The sequence below is a fragment of the Lacerta agilis genome, chromosome 8 (genome assembly GCF_009819535.1).
Source record: "Lacerta agilis isolate rLacAgi1 chromosome 8, rLacAgi1.pri, whole genome shotgun sequence".
In the NCBI taxonomy this organism is placed as follows: Eukaryota; Metazoa; Chordata; class Lepidosauria; order Squamata; family Lacertidae; genus Lacerta; species Lacerta agilis.
In genome coordinates this window covers 16,420,241-16,439,430 of record NC_046319.1, presented here as the reverse complement: position 1 = coordinate 16,439,430, position 19,190 = coordinate 16,420,241, and the positions used below count along the sequence as shown (strand labels likewise).

Here is a 19,190-nt window from a genome sequence, read left to right as displayed (position 1 = left end):
GGCAATCTAAAAAGGCACGACACGTGGGGGAAAAGAGACAGGGAAGGAAGAGGGCGGAAAAGCAAACTCAGACGCCAGTTATTGTTTTGCCCATTTCTGACTGATGCCCCTTGTCCCACACTTCTTTCCTTCTCAGCTGGTAAAGCTATGCAGTAATATGATAGATGCCGGGAAGGCCTACCTCATCACCAACAAGCATTTTGTCGGAGGGGTCCGGGACCTTTCACAGCAGTGCAAGAAGGACGAAATGATCTCGGTAAGCAGATGGCATGCAGCACTGCCCCACCAAACTCCAGATATATGAGGAGCTGAAGGGTGAGGTGCACAGGGTGCCTGCCCTCTCAGCACTGAGCCATTAGAGCCGGTCCTACCCTTAGGGAGAGGGAGGCAGCCACCTCGAGAGGCTGATTTTAGGCATCGTGAAAGAGCGTGATTTATTATTGCTCTATTCTTACTGACAGGGAGAGGAAGTGGCTTAGACTGGACACCTTAAACCTGGTGTGTGGGTATGGGTGTGGGTGGGTGTGACATTTGCTGCACTGCCTCAGGCAGCAAAATACCATGGGTGGGCCTGGGCGGGCAAACTCTACTAATCTACTAATGCAGTAGTTAGCAAAGTGGGCAGGATTGCCCCTGGGTGGCCAATGAGATTACCTAGGATTGTGCTCAGAGGCAAGGGGGTGACAGGAAGGCGTAAAAAAAGCAAACAAAACCCCAAATCTATCAGACTTGGAAAAGCTGGTATCACTGGATCAAGTTCAACCATTTTGTTAAATTCATTGAACTAAATAGTTTTCACTGGATTTCGAATAAATGTGAAATTAATTGTTACTGTTTTGGATTTTATGGTTTTGCCATCTTCCTCAGTGGGTTGTGCAAACTGCTGTTCTTAATAATGCTTTTTATAGGGTAGGGTAGGGGGCACTGTGGCGATCACACGGGGTCCCCGGACGTTTCCCCGTCTATTGATCCCTGTGCCACCACTTTATTTCTCACTGTCACCAACCATGCCCTACCTGGTAAAATACTGAAGTTATGGAACCAAGTGGGCAATGGTTTAGGAACCACTGTGCTTATGTGAGCAATAGGAGGCAGAGCACCTGGTGGTAGACTGAATGAGATTCAGTCTCTGGCATTTTCAGGTAGGACAGGGAGAAATCCCTGTCTGAAACGCCAGAGAGTCATTGCCTGCCAGTGTTCTTCACCTTTGGTTCCTCATACATTGTTGTGCTACAACCACCACCATCCACAGCAAGCCACAGTCCACCCACATTTGGTACTGCTTTGAATGATGCCTGCCTGCAACCCTGGAGAGCCACTGCTGATCAGATGTGCCCATGTTCTGATTCTGGATAAGGCAGCTTCCTATCTATTTGTAAAATCTAATGCAGGGAAGCAGATTCAGCCATTGAATTAGTGTTCCCGGAGGAGGGGTTGAAAATTAGATACATGTGACATTTGCACAACAATGCGGCAGTGACAACAATTTCTGAGCAAGGTCAATCTTGAGTATTTGAGAGCTGAGAATTTCAGCATTTCCAGAGGAACACTGTGGGTTTGTGTGGGTTTTTTTTCTTTTGTTTTTTGTTTTTGCAAATTAAAGCACCAAATCAGACCCGTGCAAAAATTATCCTTCCTGCAATTGCAGGCACAAACCCACCATTTTCTGTATTTTTGCAAAAAAAAGGGTAAATGCATAAAGCTGTTTGGATCTGGTAACTCAAGCTTAAGCAACACACACACTCTCTCACACACACACATCAAGCTAAAAATATCTGAGGAGTTGGATGCCTCAAGGAATCGCATCTCTTTCTGAAAAGCCAGAAAGCAGAGATGATGTATCTGAAGTAGGTCAGCGAACATCCGCTATTTGGGAAGAGGGAGGATAAGTCGTTGCAGAGGGAACTGAACAGGAGTCGAGGCAGTACCTTTGGGAAACGGATCAGAAGGACTGGGAGAAGCCTCTTGAGTTCATAACACGAATTGGGGGTGGGCAGAATTTCAATTCATATTGCATTTAAAGGCGGACCCATCTGATTTGCACAGGCCAAAACAATACGAGAGCTGAAAGATAGCAATCCTTCAAAATCCGCACTTTTCCAGTTTTTGCAATTCAGTGCTCTGGCCAAGTCATGCATACAAAAAATGCACGTAACTGGGGTAAAGCTTGCATAGAAGTGCATATGAGCAAAAATCTCATTACATATACATTGTATTAGGGAAAATGAAAATATTAGGAGAAACATGCTTTGCAAATGTGTAGATTAGGCAAAATAACCCCAGGCAAGCATTGTGTACAAAAACACATATAATTGGAGTAAATTGTTCACACACACACATATATTTGTGTGTGAGAGAGAGTGAGAGAAGGAGAGAGAGATGCAAACATTGGACACTATTGGGCAAAATGGTTTTTGCAAAATTGTGTTTTATAGTCAAAATTGCACACAAATGTGTGTATATTAGGAGAAATATGCACTGCAATGCTGATATGTATGTGGCAGTGTTGGGAACTGAACTTGACTGGAAGAATGAGAAAGTGAAAGGCACAGACGTGCGCATCACTGGTTCTGAGCTGCACCTCTGAGAACATTAGGATGGATTTGCCTGTTCATTTTGCCCAAGGAAGCACTATGTTATTTGAAAAGTGGGGTACTCTTTGCCCTGTGCACAGAGCGCTTGTAGAAATCTCACCACAGAAAATTGGGGTTCACCATCACATCCAGCCAGTCTCCCAAAGAGCTCAAGACAATGTAGATATGAGGATCTTCGTCTTGTGATCTAGGAGTGAGGAAGTGGGTCTGGCCTGCAGACCCAACCCTTATCTCCTCTATCCACCCCCACCCCCCGCAAGTGGCCAAGTTTGATAGGGGGGTGAGGTTGACCGCAGGTGACCCAGGAAGTGAAGGATGAGCACGTGGACAGAGGGATGAGGAGAGTGGTGCTTGTTGAGACTGGAGCTAAATTAAGGGGTGTGTGTCTGTTTACATCTATGTCCACCCCCCCCCCACTCTCCCTTTCAGGCCTCTTTTCTTCTCTCACTGCCATGCCTCTCTTCCTTCTGCAGGAATGCCTGAACAAGTTTGGAGACAGCCTGCAGGAAATGGTCAACTACCACATGGTAAGTCACATCCTGCCACGAGTTCCTTGGTGCGGTGCGGCTGTGGCTGCATTAAGTGATGTTTCGTAAACATTATAAAAGCCTTGCACACGCAGTGCCATTAAGACACCTGAAGGTTGCAACTGAGCTGCCTTGCTGATTGAGATCAAGGCTGATCTCTCCAACAGTGTCCTGCCTCCAACAGGGGACAGCACAGAATCTCCAGTGTCCAGGAAGCTCCAAGGAGCACTGTCTCTTAAGGACATAAGATGAACTCTGCTGGATCAGGTCAAAGGCCCTTTTAGCACAATATCATATTCCAACAGTGGCCAACAAGATCCCTCTGGGAAGCCCCCAAGCAGGACTTGAGGTGCAACAACAACTAGCAGGGCACTTGGGTGGGGCAGCTCTGGCGTTCTTGCCTGGCTCATTGTCTCCTCTGTTCCTGTGGCTATGGAGGAGATGGGGTGGTGGCACTTGAGAGCTGGACAGGAACCCAGACTGCTAGTGTGGGGACCTTTGGTCTTGGGGCAGGAGTGTCCAGCTCAGGATTGTAGGCAGTGCAGATATGTGCTGGAGGAGTTGCCCATAGCTCAGTGACAGAGCATCTGCTTTGCATGCCAAAGGTCTCAGGTTCAATCCCCACCATCTCCAGGTAGGGTTGGGAGAGACTCTCTGTCCGAAACCCTAGAGAACAGCTGCCAGCCAGTGTAGACAATGCTGGGGTAGGTGGACCAACGGTCTGACTTGGTATAAGGTAGCTTTCTATGTCCCTGTCTTAAGGGGAGTGGCTGTAGCTCAGTGGTAGAGCATCCGTTTTGCATGCGAGAAGTCCGGGTAGGGCTGGGTAAGGAAGGGAGATAGAATCTTGCCCGAAAACCCAGACAGCTGCTGCCAGCCAGTGTGGGCAATACCGAGCACATTGGACCAGCTCAGTGTGAGGCAGCTTCCTGTGTTCCTAATATTTAAGGGAAAGGGTCACAGCTCAGGGCTGGAGCACCTTTTTTTGTTCTATCCCAGGCAAAAACACTTGAGGAGGAGTGGTAAGCAGAAGGGCATGGCCTAGGAAGGAAGGGTGTGGCCTGGGGAGGGTCCCCAGGGCCAGCTGGAGAGGTCTGGAGGGCTGCATTTGAACCCCCCACCAGCTTTGAGATTCCCCCACTCCTTCCTCAAATACTGCTCTCATTCGATGCTCATTAATAATAGCATTTATATAGTCCTTCCTGACTGCTGTTGCTGTGATCTGAGTTCACCCATCCCTCTAGCCAGAGCGTTCCACATAAGCTGCTGAGTTAGCTCTTCAGCAAGCCAGGAACTGTGTCTGCAGAGTAACTCCAGACAGAGGGAGTGGACGGCACAGGACGGCTGCCACTCTTTTGGAGTGGGGCGAGGGGGCTTTGAAATAAGGAAAGGTTTTCTCTCCCGCCCAGCTGCAGCAGGTCAGGGATTGTGCAGGCTGCGTTTCCGCTCCATGTTTTGAATTTTTTTTTTTTGGGGGGGGAAATCAGTCGCCGGGAGAAAGTCCTCAGGGCTGTAAAATCAGCGTCCAAATCTCTCCCCCCGCCCCCTGCTCCCCTGGGGATTCTCTATCGGTGAATGAGGAAAGGAATATATGCATTTGAAAATGATCAATGCGAAGAGAAAATATTGGGTGAATTCTCTTAGGTAGGGTTGACAGGTCAGGAGCAACTCCCAGACTGGAGACCTGGTGATGTTATTGGGGTGGGGTGGGGGAGGATGAGGACACTGGTGATGTCATGGGGCAGACCCTGGAGAAGAACGTTTATTGGGAGAGGGGGATGGAGGAGGGCAAGACCCCACCCATAGTGCCTATGCTATAATTTGCAGCCCGCTCCTCCTGCCAGACTGAAGATGCATGCACAGTCGTGTGTATGTGTGGTGTCGAGTGAGGATGATGCCACTGAGTGTAGGTGAGGGCCATTCTGAGCTGCAAGCGACTTCTTGTAGGTTTTCGGGAGGGGGGGGATATATGATACTTTTCACTGCCACCAAAGGAGAAACAGGTAGTGGTATGGACTTGGCCTCAGTAAATATTAATCAGTTTTTAGTCTTAATTATTTAATATGCCACTTAATGCCCAAAACAGGATTCTATCCAGTTGCACAGGCAATTAAAATATAAGCATTAGTTATTAGAATATGCAATAGGCAAGAACAGTAAAACAACACAGCAATTAAAACAGGAAGCGCAGGTCCTGATTGTGCTGATAAGATTTCATTCATTTGCTTGCTGCTTTTAGATCCTCCCTTTCCTGCAAGGAGTTCAAGGCAACATATACATCATCCTCAGTTACTCATTTTATCCTCACAACAGCCCTGCGAGGTAGGTTAAGCTGACTGACCCAAGGTCAGTGGCTGAGACAGGGTTTGAACCAGAGTCTCCCTTGTCAAATCTCTAACCACTTCACCACACTGTCCATTAGGTGCAGAGATTGCACCAAGTAAAGCCGAGCATTGAGAAGGGGGCCATCCATTGTTAAATATATCTAAGGACAGGTCCTTGTAGGTCGGAGGGGGAGGCCTGGGGGCCTAATGCGGCCCTCCATGTGTCTCTATCTGGCCCACACAATTATCCCTAGGCCACACTCCTCACCTGTCCTGTTTTAGACTACAGGTTTTTTTTTTTGCCTGGTTGGAATGTTTCCAGGAACTCTGCTAATGCCTCTAGCTTTATGGGTAGGCAAACTAAGGCCCAGGGGCCGGATCCGGTCCAATCACCTTCTAAATCTGGCCTGCGGACGGTCTGGGAATCAGCATGTTTTTACATGTAGAATGTGTCCTTTTATTTAAAATGCATCTCTGGGTTATTTGCGGGGCCTGCCTGGTGTTTCTACATGAGTAGAATGTGCTCTTTTATTTAAAATGCACCTCTGGGTTTTTTGTGGGGCATAGGAATTCATTCATTTCCCCCCCAAAAAAATATAGTCCGGCCCCCCACAAGGTCTGAGGGTCAGTGGACCAGCCCCCTGCTGAAAAAGTTTGCTGACCCCTGCTCTAGCTTGTCTAGGAGGGGTGTGGTGAGATGTACACTTGTTGCTCCACCCACTTTAGCCCCCGGCCCCGCCCACCACTGGCATGCGGCCCTTGGAAGGCTGCCCAGAAGGGAATGCGGCCCCTGGGCTGGAAAAGGTTCCCCGCCCCTGTTGTAGATCTTCTTAGCAGCCTCTATATCCTTTGAAATGCACCACATCTGGGCGCAGTTAGCTGTGATTCTAAAACTAGATGCCCTCCCTTAATGGAGAGAGACAAGAGACGGTGTAGAAAAAAAAATCTAGGTCATACACACACAGCCCAAACACCCTTCAGTTCGTTCAGCTTTCAAGTTTGTGCATCTCCTGCTGAGCAGCAAGCTTAAAATACTCGCAGGGCGTTGGATTGGCATTTGCGGGGGATAGCTTCTATTATTTTTTGAAAAGTTGTTGGTAGCACCGTGCCGAAATCTGTCCTCCCCCAGATTTTCAGCAGATAATTTCCAAATGCAATTTATTTTCCTGTTACTGATGGTTGGGAGGGAAACACGGGGTGGGGTGGGGGTATTTTTCAGTTCAGCACCAGTTGTTAGCATATGACAGGGATGGGGAACAACAGCAGGCCTGGGGGAATCAAATGAGGCATTGTGGACCTCTCTCCCTGAGCCTCAGGACTCTTCCCAGGCCACGCCCCCTCTCCTCAGGCCACACCCCTCCCCAGCCCTGCTCTGAACTCTCCTTTGCGGTTTTTTGTGGCTAGCTGGAAAACAACCTTTAGTTCTGATCATGCCTCTTCCTGCTTGCCTGGATGGAGGACATAGAGGGCTGTGTTTAGAAACTAGCCTGCTTGTACAAAGGTGAGATTTGCATCTGTGACTGTACCCATCTCTGCCTCTGGTCACCAGGACGAAGGCTCCCTGTCGCTGGAGCCTGAAAAGCTTTTTGCTTTTTTGCTGAAAGGCTGGCAGGTTGGGTGCCAGGCGAGTCTCTCTAAGGAGAGTGTCCAGAGGCTCTCTTGAAAAAGGTTAGACGGACCAGTGTGCAACACTTTGTGTACCCTCCCCTGAGTGCTCCCAAACCTGCAACGCAGGTTTCAGCGTTTGCTGAATGTTCTCAAACTTCTTTCTCTGGGCCACACCTTCAGAATAGAAATTTGCACACGCCACACCGAATTCTTTATTGCTAAGAAATACATTGGAAAGCAAGAAGAAACAACCACCAGTGCTTGATTTATAACATAGAGCACAACTACTTTATAATATGATCACAAGACAACCGGGTAGTAATTATAAACAAACCTCTTGCATATCCTGCAAATGAAAACATTTTTTAATACTATACTATACTGAAATGTTTTAATGCTTCTTTGATTGCCATTGAACCTTCCTGCAGCCAGTGTGGTGTAGTGGTTAAGACCGGTAGACTCGTAATCTGGGGAACCGGGTTCGCGTCTCCGCTCCTCCACATGCAGCTGCTGGGTGACCTTGGGCTAGTCACACTTCTCTGAAGTCTCTCAGCCCCACTCACCTCACAGAGTGTTTGTTGTGGGGGAGGAAGGGAAAGGAGAATGTTAGCCGCTTTGAGACTCCTTCGGGTAGTGAAAAGCGGGATATCAAATCCAAACTTTTCTTCTTCTTCTTCTACTTGCCATCCTCTCCTGCCACATCAATGTGGCGCGTGCCACACCCTTTGAGAACCACTGGTTTAAAAAGTATTATTCAGAAGAGCGGTTTTACACAACCCACTGAGGAAGATAACAACGCAGTAAAATTCAAAACTGTAACAATTAATTGCACACTTATTCGGAATCCAAGTGAAACGATTTAGTTTAATTATTTTGACAAAGCTGATGAACTTGGTCCGGCGATACCAGCTTTTTGAAGCCTCTTAGGGTACCCCCTGCCACCCACTTGCCTCTTAGCAGCTCCCCCCCCCAAGGTAATGCCACTGCCCCCCCATGGTGGTGGGGAGTACTGCACACTTTGGGAACTGCAGCTCTTTTTCATAAAAGCACCTGCTTCTGCCTTCCACGCCAAATGAAAAATACACAAAACTGCCGCTGCTTGCAACTCTCCTTTCCCAAGGGCATGCTGCTCCACACAGGGTCCTGCGCTCTCATGCGCGCAGATCTGTCTCCGGGGAATGTCTGTAGATTGACTCAAACATCTTTCTGCTGGGCGGCGAAGCCTGGAGCAATCTGGAGGGGGGAGGAAAGTTATTTTTAGTGGTTTTTCTGTTTCTCTGCTTTGTCGTCGTCATCCCCACTCTTGTGTGTGCATGCGGTGTGGGTGTGGGTGGAATTTAGCACGTTGGCTCATCCCCTGCTCCCTGTGTAAAGGCAGAGGGAGTCGTGAGGCTGCAAGCAGTGCTCACTCTGGGTGTGCGACACACGAGCATTTGACCTTTCAGTATAATCGCAGAGAAGCACCGTCTTCTGTGGCAGCCTAAGTACCCCCCAAATGGGCATTACGTGGGAGAAACCAAGCAAGGCGGGGTGACTTATGCTGGATCCCAAATCTGTTCAGCTCGGTCACGTGACCTGGCAGCCTACCCTGGCAAAAAAAAAAAGGTGGCATAAGTCACACTCTATTTCAAAGGCTTGTTTTCCTTCTGCCGGGAGTGCATTTTCCCGGCTTCCAATCCTTAGGATTTACGGGCTAGTTTCTGAGCCCACACATTTAGTCCCAGAAGTCATTTCGTGTAGGGATTTGTGAAGAGGGGCCATAGTGCACTTGCTTTGCATGCAGAAGTTCCCAGGGTCAATCCTCAGCATCGTCAGTTAGGGGTGGGAAATATTCCTGCATGAGACTCTGGAGCGCCCAGTAGGCAACGCTGAGCTAGACAGACCAGTAGTTTGAGTTGGTTTAAGGCAGTTTCGTAGAATTGTAGAGTTGGAAGGGACCCGTAAGATCATCTCAAACCCCTGCAACGCAGGAATAAAATGCAGCTGTCCCATATGAGGATTGAACCTGCAGCCTTGGCGTTATTAACACCACGCTCTAACCAATTGAGCTATCCAGACAAAGTTTCCTATCTGTTTATTTAAACCAGCCCTTTATTTACAATCATGAGGACTCGCGCCTTTTATCTTTGCAGGAAATACTGTACCTCAGAGATAGACTCAGCGTTAGGATGTTATCTACATGCTCCTTTCTAAGAATGAATTCCTCTAGCATCTCCAAGAAAAAGCCTTCACCGACCTCCAGCTGTTTCAGACTACAGCTCCCTGGGGCTGGTGGGAGTTGTGGTCCAGAACATCAGGAAGGCACCAGGTTAGCGAAGGCACCCAGAGAACTTTGGGAGATTCAAACGTGCCTTGCTCCTGCTTCAGAAATGAGACTGGGCCATTTGGAAGTCCAAAACCCAGGAGAGAAATGCAGGCATTGAGGTTTTGGGAAGCAGCCCTGCAAAAAGCCAGAGTAGTCAGTGGTCTTGCTCCCAGCTATTAAAGTCTCTGCCAGTTACGGATCGATAGTCTTTACTGTTTCAGGCTGCTGCGCTTAGGGTAACACAGCAATGGAATGGCATTAGGGATCGCATCGGTGCAGTAGCTCATGGATTTTTCCTCTGAGCCATTAAACGGCAAAGTGGAACTGCTATCTCCTCTCTGGCTGGCCAACTCTTTTCCTTGCAAGCCCTGCTGCAAAATGTCCCTGATTTTCCCAAAGGAGCCGTTTCCTTCAATGGCTGGTAGGAAGTGATGGGTGAACCTGGCAATTTCTCATGTTTCCAGTCAAAAGTTCATTTCCATGTTAGTACATGCCGAGGGCCTTCTGGCGGTTCCCTCATTGCGAGAAGTGAGATTACAGGGAACCAGGCGGAGGGCCTTCTTGGTAGTAGTGCCCACCCTGTGGAACGCCCTCCCATCAGATGCCAAGGAAATAAACAACTATCTGACTTTTCAGAAGACATCTGAAGGCAGCCCTGTTTAGGGAAGTTTCTTATGTTTGATGTTGTATTGTGTTTTTAATATTCAGTTGGGAGCTGCCCAGAGTGGCTGGGCCAGATGGGTGGGGTATAAGTAACACATTATTATTATTATTATTATTATTATTATTATTATTATTATTATTATATGAAAATCCACCTGTATTTTAGAACAAATCATCAGTGCACAGCTGCTCATGGATGGAATGCAGGGTGGGCAGATCTTGATGTGGCTGTATTTCAGAGTTGGCACAAATGTTCTTCCTGTGCATTGTTTTAAGAACACAGAAAGCTGTGTTATAAAGCGCATCTAGATCAGTATTGTCTTCACTGACTGGCAGCGGTTCGCTAGCGTTTCAGGCAGGGGTCATTCCCAACCCTACCTGGATAAGCCAGGGATTGAACCTGAGACCTTCTGCACGCAAAGCAGATGTTCTGCCACTTAGATGCGTCCTGCTCTCCTGCATGTTGGTCGAACAACGAGAGGAAGACCGCTGATACGACAAGTGGATCAATATTGGGGGGGGGGACGTATGAAAAGATGTGGCAAATGGTGCATGCACAGGAATCTCCACGGAATTCAGGAAAGGAAAGGAAACAATGGGGGGGGGGAGAAATCTCTTTGCCTCCCCACATTTTGTTGAGAGATGCACCCCCGGAATTTTGGCACCCCAGACTCCTGCTTAGCTCGCCTCTGTGGCTGGGCTAGCTTTGCAACTAGGAAGTTTTAAGGATTAGACCCTGATCCGGGAGGAAAATCTCCATCCAAAGTGACCGGCATTGAGTGAGTCACATCCTGGAATCTTGATGACTTCTTTGGGGCTGAGAGATGGGTGGGAAGGCGAGACAGACTTTCTGGAAACTTTTTATTTCATACAAACCCTTCCAAGCATGGATCGGAAGCCCAGAAAACGACTGTGTAGTTAGAAATCAGACTTAAAAAAAATAAAAATAGTAAGCTGAGCTCTTTTTTAAAAAATCCAATCAATTTAATTTGATTTTTTAAAAAATAAATAAATGGAGGAGCCCTCTGCAAATCCTCTCCACAAGATATTGGCCAGTAGTCAATTCAATATTGCAGCTTATGAGAAAAGAGCTGATTTTTTGTTTCCAAGGGGTGTGTTTAACTAAGTTTTACTCAGTGTATACCTATTGAAATCAATGGCTCTAAACAGCCCCATGGTCATCAGTTTCAGTGGTCTACTCTGAGTAAATAAGGGACGTGGGTGGCACTGTGGTCTAAACCACTGAGCCTCTTGGGCCTGCCGATCAGAAGGTCAGCGGTTCGAATCCCCGCGACGGGGTGAGCTCCCGTTGCTCGGTCCCAGCTCCTGCCAACCTAGCAGTTCGAAAGCACGCCAAAAAGTGCAAGTAGATAAATAGGTACCGCTCCAGCAGGAAGGTAAATGGCGTTTCCGTGCGCTGCTCTGGTTTCGGTATTCCGTTGCGCCAGAAGCGGTCTAGTCATGCCGGCCACATGACCCAAAAAAACTTCCTCTGCCTGTAAAGCGAGATGAGTGCCACAACCCCAGAGTCGTCTGCGACTGGACTTAACTGTCAGGGGTCCTTTACCTTTACTCTGAGTAAAAAGTTAGTTAAGTACCACCCTTAGAGTTTCATTCAGTTGAAATACTCCTTCCCTCTATCCCATCCAGTCCTCTGTGTGCTATTTGCTGTTGCACTCAGTTCCTGATTCCACGATTCCCACAGGCGTCGGGTTGAACGATGGGAGAACAGGAGGCTGGACTAGAGGGGTCATGGGCCTGATCCAGCCACCGGGCTCTTCATATGTTCCTGTCCCAAACTCCTTGATGCTGGTCTTGGCTGTTTTATTATATAGTTCTAGCTAAACGCTTATTGGTTCGATATTTCTATGCAAATGGCTTTGTCAGTTTTGCCTGACAAAAGGGGGCAGCCTCCTTTTCTTCATATGGCGCCAGTAGAAGTTGGAGCATGAGAGGATGGTGCCCTCTACTGGTAGAAATGAGGAATTCAAATATAGACAGACCTTGTTCAAAATATTTGGGAAGGGGTTCTGCCCAAAACATTTGGCAGCTGAAGTGCCTCTCAAGAAGACCCGAGTGGGAGGGAGTAATTGGGGACACGGGTGTTCATTGGAGGAGGGGGTATCTTGGCCTCCTATCACACATCACCAGTCCAGAGGCTCAAGGAGAGCACCAGGTATGAGGTTGTGTGTCCATCTTCAGGCCAGAGGACTGGCCCTTTAAGACCCTTTAAGTTCTCTCAAGGGGGTGGAGCCTGGAGGAGGTATAAAAGGCCTCTTGTCTGCTCCCAATCTCTTTCAGAGCAAGTGGATCGCTGGGAGCTGTCCGTGGTCCAGCCTTATAGCCTTGCTGCTTTTCCTGAGCAGAACACAACAGGTTTTGGGGTGTTTATTTTTAAAAAGAAAGCAATGGTTTTAAAAAAGTGTTATTTTATTGCAGTGGTTCTCAAACTTTTTTCTCCAGGTCACACTTTCAGAATAAAAATTTGCTCGTGCTACACCGAATTTTTAATAAGAAATACATTGGAAAACAAAATGAAGCAACTCCTAGCAGTGCTTGATTTATAGCATAGAACAAAACTACATTAGAATATGATCATGGGACATGCAGAAAGTATAAAAACAATGCATCTACATAAGAACATGAATCATGCCCAAAGCATAATGACAAACTACAACTAGGATTGTCCTCGGTATTGCTTGACGCTCTTGCTCCCATTTTGAAAAGATATCTATCCATATTCTGCAAAAAAAAATTAAAAAAAACAGCAACATTGATACTACACTACACTGAGATGTTTAAATGTTTCTTTGATGGTCTTTGAATCATCCTGCCACACTTGCCACCCTCTCCTGCCAAACCAGTGTGACATTCACCACACCCTTTGAGAACCAGTTTTATTGCCTAAAAAAAAAAAAACCCCTTCTAAAATGAAACTTTGCTTTGCAATGGGAGAGAAATTCAATTGAATTTGCTGTTTTGTGTGTGATGGTACTGATGAAGTACTGTTGCCGCTTTTCTTTGGCTGTCCTTGGTAGCCATTTTGTGCCGACACCCATGGCACTTCTATCAAGATGCGAGCACTTCCTTTTTAAAAAAATACTGTAATAAAATAAACCGCACTAGCTGGCAGCCTGCTTCTGAACACTAGTTTCGGGGGGTCACAAGTGGATAGAGCGATTTTGGACTCACAGGTGCTGTTGGCAGTCTTTTCAGAGGCATCTGGTTGGCCATTGTGAGACCAGGATGCTGGACTAGGTGGGCCTTTGGCCTGATCCAGCAGCCAGGAGAAGTGGTGCTATTGTGCTCAAGTTCTGCTCTCTCTTCAGAGCAGGATGCAGAATTTTGGCCTGATTCAGCAGGGCTCGTTTTATGGTCTTAAAGATGGTTTTATCCTATTGGGAAGCGTTTCTGGGGCAATCCCTAGAAGAACACCACTCTCAGCAGCACCTCTGCTCCCCCTGTGCTGTCTGGTAACATTTAAGGTCTTCGATTAAGTGAGTTTTCTTCACATATTCTTACTTTCTTTCTCTTCCCTGCTTCCTCTTTCCTCTGCCTTAGATCCTTTTCGACCAGGCTCAGAGGTCTGTCCGGCAACAGTTGCACAACTTCGTGAAAGAGTGAGTATCTGTTGTGTGTGTGTGTGTGTGTGTGTGTTGATGGAGGGGACGGTTGAATCTGTCATAGTGGATCACAGCACATGCCATTGATAATAACCAGGTGAGATCAACTGGAAGATCCGTTAGGATGGTTGTAAGGATGGGCTGCGAAGTGGGGGGGGGGTCCCCCAAGAATTACAGAAGCACATCAGTCTTTAGGAACGCAATTCTTAAGGGGAGCGGGGGAAGCCCCACTAAAAACAAAGTACCCCAGTCCAACAAGCATTGAGCCTGCTGCCTGGTCACAGAAGGAGAACTGATGGCTGCAGAGGAGAATCGCAAAACTAGGTGTGTGGAAGAAAGGGATGTCTGGAATCCTGAACAGGAGTCTTCTGTTCTGCAATGTTTGGTTGCAGATCTTTCATGTGTGAGTGTGGGGAGGGGCCTATATCCAACTTCATCTTGCTCCAGAGTATACCCACTGAAATGAGTAGACCTAGTTAATCATGTCAACGGATCTACTCTGAGCAGGATGCAATCTTAAATATCCTTTTGCTTTTTTAAGTAAAGTGGTATGATCACCTTACCATATACAGTGGTATCTCGGTTTTTTGAACGTCTCCGTTGACAAGCATTTTTGTTTTTGAACGCCGCAAACCCGGAAGTAAATGCTTTGGTTTTCGAACACGCCTCGGAAGTCGAACATGCCACGCAGTTTCCTCTGAATGCAAGATCCTGAGGCCTAGCTGTCGGCTATTGCGTTTTCGGTTTTGGAATGTTTCAGAACTCGAATGGTCTTCCGGAACGGATTACGTTCGAAAGCCGAGGTACCGCTGTATATAGCAAGCACGGAAGAGCAATGTGTACGGCAGGGAAGCTCAAACACTGACCGTCGACATAATTACCCTTATTTTCATCGGTGGGAAAGGAGAATGGCAATGGCTTAGTAGCAGAGCATCTGATTTTGCATGCAGAAGGACCTGGGTGCATTCCCCAGCATCTCCAGGTAGGGATGGGAAGAACTCCTGCCTGAAACCCCAGAGAGCTTCTGCCAGTCAGTGTAGACACTATTGACCTACATGGACCAATAGTATAAGGAAGCCTTTTACAGCAGGGGAAGGGGTGCAGCTCAGCTGTGGAGCATCCGCTCTGCATGCAGAAGGCCCCAGGTTCAATCTCTGGCATCTCGTGGTAGGGCTGGGAATGTCCCCCTTGTGAAACCCTGGACAGCTGCAGCCAGTCGCTGTAGATGCTATTGAGCTAGATGGACCCAACAGCTGTATATCGCAGCCTCCTATGTTCCTGAATGGGCAGGTTTGTAGTCCTTATGATTGCAAAGATGTCCTTGGAAGTGCACGAGCAAGACCTGCTGACACCTTATGCAGAAGGTCTCAGGTTCAATAGGTAGGGTTGGGACGAGAAGCGCTACCAGTCAGTGTAGACGGTACTGAGCTGGGTGTATTCAGAACAGGTCAACTTCCTGTGTTCCTAATGTTGCGGAGGGTACACATCTCCTCTGAGCTCCTAATCCTCTTTAAATAAAAGAAAAAAAGGGCAGGTACAGAGACAACATCGTAAGCCACAGAATATAGGTCAGTGAGGCAGCCGAGGCCTTCAGCTAAGTAAGAGCCTGTTTCTATGGGAACAGGCCATAGACGCGGAGCCTGTCAGGCACTGCAGCCGACTTCATCAAGTGGGTGGGAGGGGGCGAACAATGGGGGACCATTGACCTCCCAGCACCCTTCCTGCTGCTGAAGGAGTTCAGGCGTCCTTCACCTTCCCCAAAATTTCTGAGGTGCTTAAATTCCGGCTGACCTAACCGGTTGGTGGGGCAAGAAGGATGAGTAAGAGGGGACCTGAAAGCCAGTTTTTGGAGCCATGCTTGATCTTGCAAGTTGGTTCCCATCCCTCATGCCTGCTAGCCTGTGTGGCTGTTTCAGTTTGTACACCATAAACTCATAGAACTGTAGAGTTGGAAGGGATCCTGAGGGTAATCTAGTCCAACCCCCGGCAATGCAGGAACTTCTGCTGATCCATGGCTAGGAAAATCTGCTGCATACCCCTCCTTGAGACCTTTAGAGGAAGGGCGAAATAATAATTTTTTAAAAATGTAACTAATCATAATTCTTTGGGCTTGGGGACTCTTTAACAAAAAATAATAATTTCCACAGATATAATCCCTCTTGAGCTGCATTCTTAATTTTCTGCCTGGGGGAAGGAGGCTAAGGTATGTATGGGGTTACATGCCGTGTAGATTATGGATATGATTGCTGCCCTATAATGTTAGGAGAGCAGCTGGAGTAGCTGGAATAGGTCGCCCCGCCCCCTTCACAATCCTCTTTGCACATCTGGGGGGCAGGCTTGGTGTCTACTCCAGCCATATGTTTCCATGAGGACTAGGAAAGTGAAAATGAAATAAAGAGCAGGCGCTGTAAAGCAGCTAGAAAATGACAGCGCTTCCCATTGGGGCATCTGGTTGGCCGGTGTGAGAACAGGACGCTGGACTAGATGAGCATTTGGCTTGATACAGCAGCCAGGCTCTTCCTGCGTTTTCCTTGCTTTTAGATATAGCATTGTTTTCGAATTCTTTTTGTCGCATGATGCTTTTGCTTTATTCCTTCAATGGGGAGCGATTGGTAAGTAAACAGATCCTCTCTTTCTTTTTTAACGGGAAGCAATTTCGTAAATGAATAAAATTACCTTGCAGTGACGTCCGTAAATTCAAGGAGACCAAAAAGCAGTTCGATAAGGTACGGGAAGACATGGAGATTGCCTTGGTCAAGAATGCACAAGCCCCGCGGCACAAGCCCCATGAGGTCGAAGAGGCCACTGGCACCTTGACAATCACCAGGAAATGCTTCCGACATTTAGCCCTCGACTACGTCTTACAGGTGAGGTATTTCGCTAGACAGCCCTGCTAAGGCTGAAATTCTCCCGTCGAACTTTTTCAAGAATAGCTCAGTCAGTAGAACATGAGACTTTTCATCTCAGGGTCATGGGTTTGAGCCCCACATTGGGCAAAAAAATCATGCATTGCAGGGGGTTGGACTAGATGACCCTAGGGTCCCTTCCAACTCTATACAATTATATTATTCTAAATTCCTTGTTGTTAACTCTTTTATAGACACTTTTAACGTTGCATTTCATAGTTCTGTGAGCTGCTTTGAGGTTTCTTTTGTAAATTAAGTGGTGTGTATTTTAAAATAATAATAATAATACAATTCTGAACAGACCCATTGAAATAAATGGACCTAAGTTAGCCATGGGCAGTGTGGGGTAGTGGTTAGAATGTTGGATTAGGACCTGGGAGACCCTGAAGCTCACCTTGGCCCAGTTACTCACTCTCAGCCTAACCTACCTAACAGGGTTGTTGTGAGGATAAATGGGGATAAGTGTTCATTGCCTGGAGCTCCTTGGAGGAAAAGTGGGGTGTAAATGTAATAAATGTCTCTACAGTGGTACCTCTGGTTGCGGACACGATCCATTCCGGGGTGCCGCTTGCACCCCAAAAAGTCCGCAACCAGAGCAGCGCTTTTGCGCATACACAAAAGCACGATAGAGTGCTTCTGCCCATGCGCGAAGCATGCAGAACGCTTCTGCGCATGCGGCGAAGAACGCGGGTTGGCCGCGTTCTTAACATGAAAGAACGCAACTTGAAGCGGCTGTAACCCGAGGTATGACTGTACTCTGAGCAGGGCTAGTGTTGGAGGAAACCCTCTGACCTGATATAAGGAAGCATCTTGATTTGCATGTATTTGCCAGGACTGGACTGCTGCTCAACATCAAGCCTTTTCCTGCCAACCTTCCCTCGGGAATTGCGGAATCGTTACTCTCCTGAGAAGCGATTTCCGGACCGATTTCTCCTCCCGCGCCGCTTGTAATGGCTTTGTGTTGTGCTACAAACTGGAGTCAAAGCTAATATTGATCCAAGCTGTTCCATTAGCTTCCCCCCCCCCCAACAACTCCATCTCTTCCCACCCTTTTATAGTGAAACCATCTGCTGACACCTTCTGTCTCATCCTGGGACAGCTAACGCTGTCATATCCTGTTGATCACCAGGGATGAGCAAACAGGGCGGGCGGGCGGGGGGGGGGGAATGGAGAGAGATGAGGAAGAGAAGATGCTGAACCCTCAATGTATAGGTCAGAACATCCCCCTTTGCCTCCGCTGGTGACAAAATGGGACTGGGGAAAGTGTCTAGCTCCCGGGAGTCGCCATAATTATGCACCAGCTGATTTTGTTTATTCATTTCATGGTGTCTGGGGTCGATGGTCCCATGGAAGCCATAGAGCCCATTGGGGGCTGGGCCAGCCACTGCCTCTCAGCCTAACCTACCTCACAGGGTTGTAGTGCAGGGTTGAAATGGAGGGGCAGAGAAGTGTGTGTGCTACCTTGAGCTCCCTGGGGAGCAAGAATGGGATATAAACGTAGTAATAAGTGATGATGATGATGATAAAAGAGTCCATCCCGTTTCTGTGCGGATTTAAAATCCTTATAGACAGAAAAATACGGTACATTTTTGTGGCAACCAGAAGTAGTATCTCAATTTTGCCACAAGGTGGCTCCATGGTGCTGCAGTTTGCCAGCATTATAACTTTTTGAGAGCAATCTTTTCCTCTCGTTTCCAGTGTTCGGAAGAGTGCCATTGCTTAGGTTAACTACTCTGCCTTGGATTCCCGCCCCCTCTCTAAAGTGTTTCGCACTTCTGCAAAGGCCGTGACCTGCCCCGTTACCCAGTGAGCTTCATGGCCAAGTGGGGATTCGAACCCTGCTCTCCCAGCTCCTAGTCCAACCCTCTAACCACTACTGGCTCTTGCTTGCATTTTTGGAGGGCGCCCAGGGAGCAGGCTGGCTACTCTGTTGGCTACCCAGAAACCTCATTCCCCCGCTTCTTCTTTTGCTTATAGATCAATGTCCTCCAAGCCAAGAAGAAATTTGAAATCCTCGATGCGGTAAGAACTGTTTTGAGGTCTCCTTACTGCCCCTGGCTTCACCCAAACTGTGGGTAAATTGCAGCTCCCAGCATGCCTTGCAGAGGGACGCCACGTTTGCTAAGGAGGTTGCTGTGTGGGCGCCTTACTCCTGCCCATTAAGTTAATATGTGGCCACCCAGCATGTACTTCTTAGGTTGCATCCAACTGTGCTTTACTCAGAGTAGGCCCATTAAAATGAATGGGCCTAAGTCAGTCACGCACATTAAGAAGAAGAAGAGTTTGGATTTGATACCCCGCTTTTCACTAACTTCAGTGGATCTGCTCTGAGTAGGACTAGCATTGGATACAGCCCTATTTTTTGACTGGATTGGAAGATAGACTGAGGATCTGGAGATCTGCGGTTGTATCAAGCATTGTTCCTACTCAGAGCAGACCTATTGAAATTAACGGGAATGACTAAATTAGGCCCATTCATTTCAATGGGCTGAACTCTGAATAAGGCTTAGTTGGATGCAGCCCTTAATTATTTTGACAGCAGGCAGTTGCCTCTGCTATACTCTTTTTGACGCCTGCTTAGAGCATTATTTGTTTAGGCAAGCCTATAGGTAAAGGTAAAGGGACCCCTGACCATCAGGT

The 19,190-nt window shown here is 47.6% G+C and overlaps 1 protein-coding gene across 5 annotated transcripts in view; it reads left to right on the top strand.

The window, feature by feature from the left end:
* The window catches only part of ACAP3 (ArfGAP with coiled-coil, ankyrin repeat and PH domains 3), a 135,589-nt gene that overhangs the window by 56,474 nt on the left and 59,925 nt on the right, over nt 1-19,190 (top strand). For all 5 annotated transcript variants that reach the window (XM_033156309.1, XM_033156310.1, XM_033156312.1 and 2 more), the window contains exons 3-7: nt 137-256; nt 3,068-3,121; nt 13,583-13,641; nt 16,328-16,511; nt 18,528-18,572. In XM_033156309.1, the coding sequence (XP_033012200.1) occupies nt 137-256; nt 3,068-3,121; nt 13,583-13,641; nt 16,328-16,511; nt 18,528-18,572 (462 nt within the window). The remainder of the gene's footprint in view (nt 1-136; nt 257-3,067; nt 3,122-13,582; nt 13,642-16,327; nt 16,512-18,527; nt 18,573-19,190) is intronic.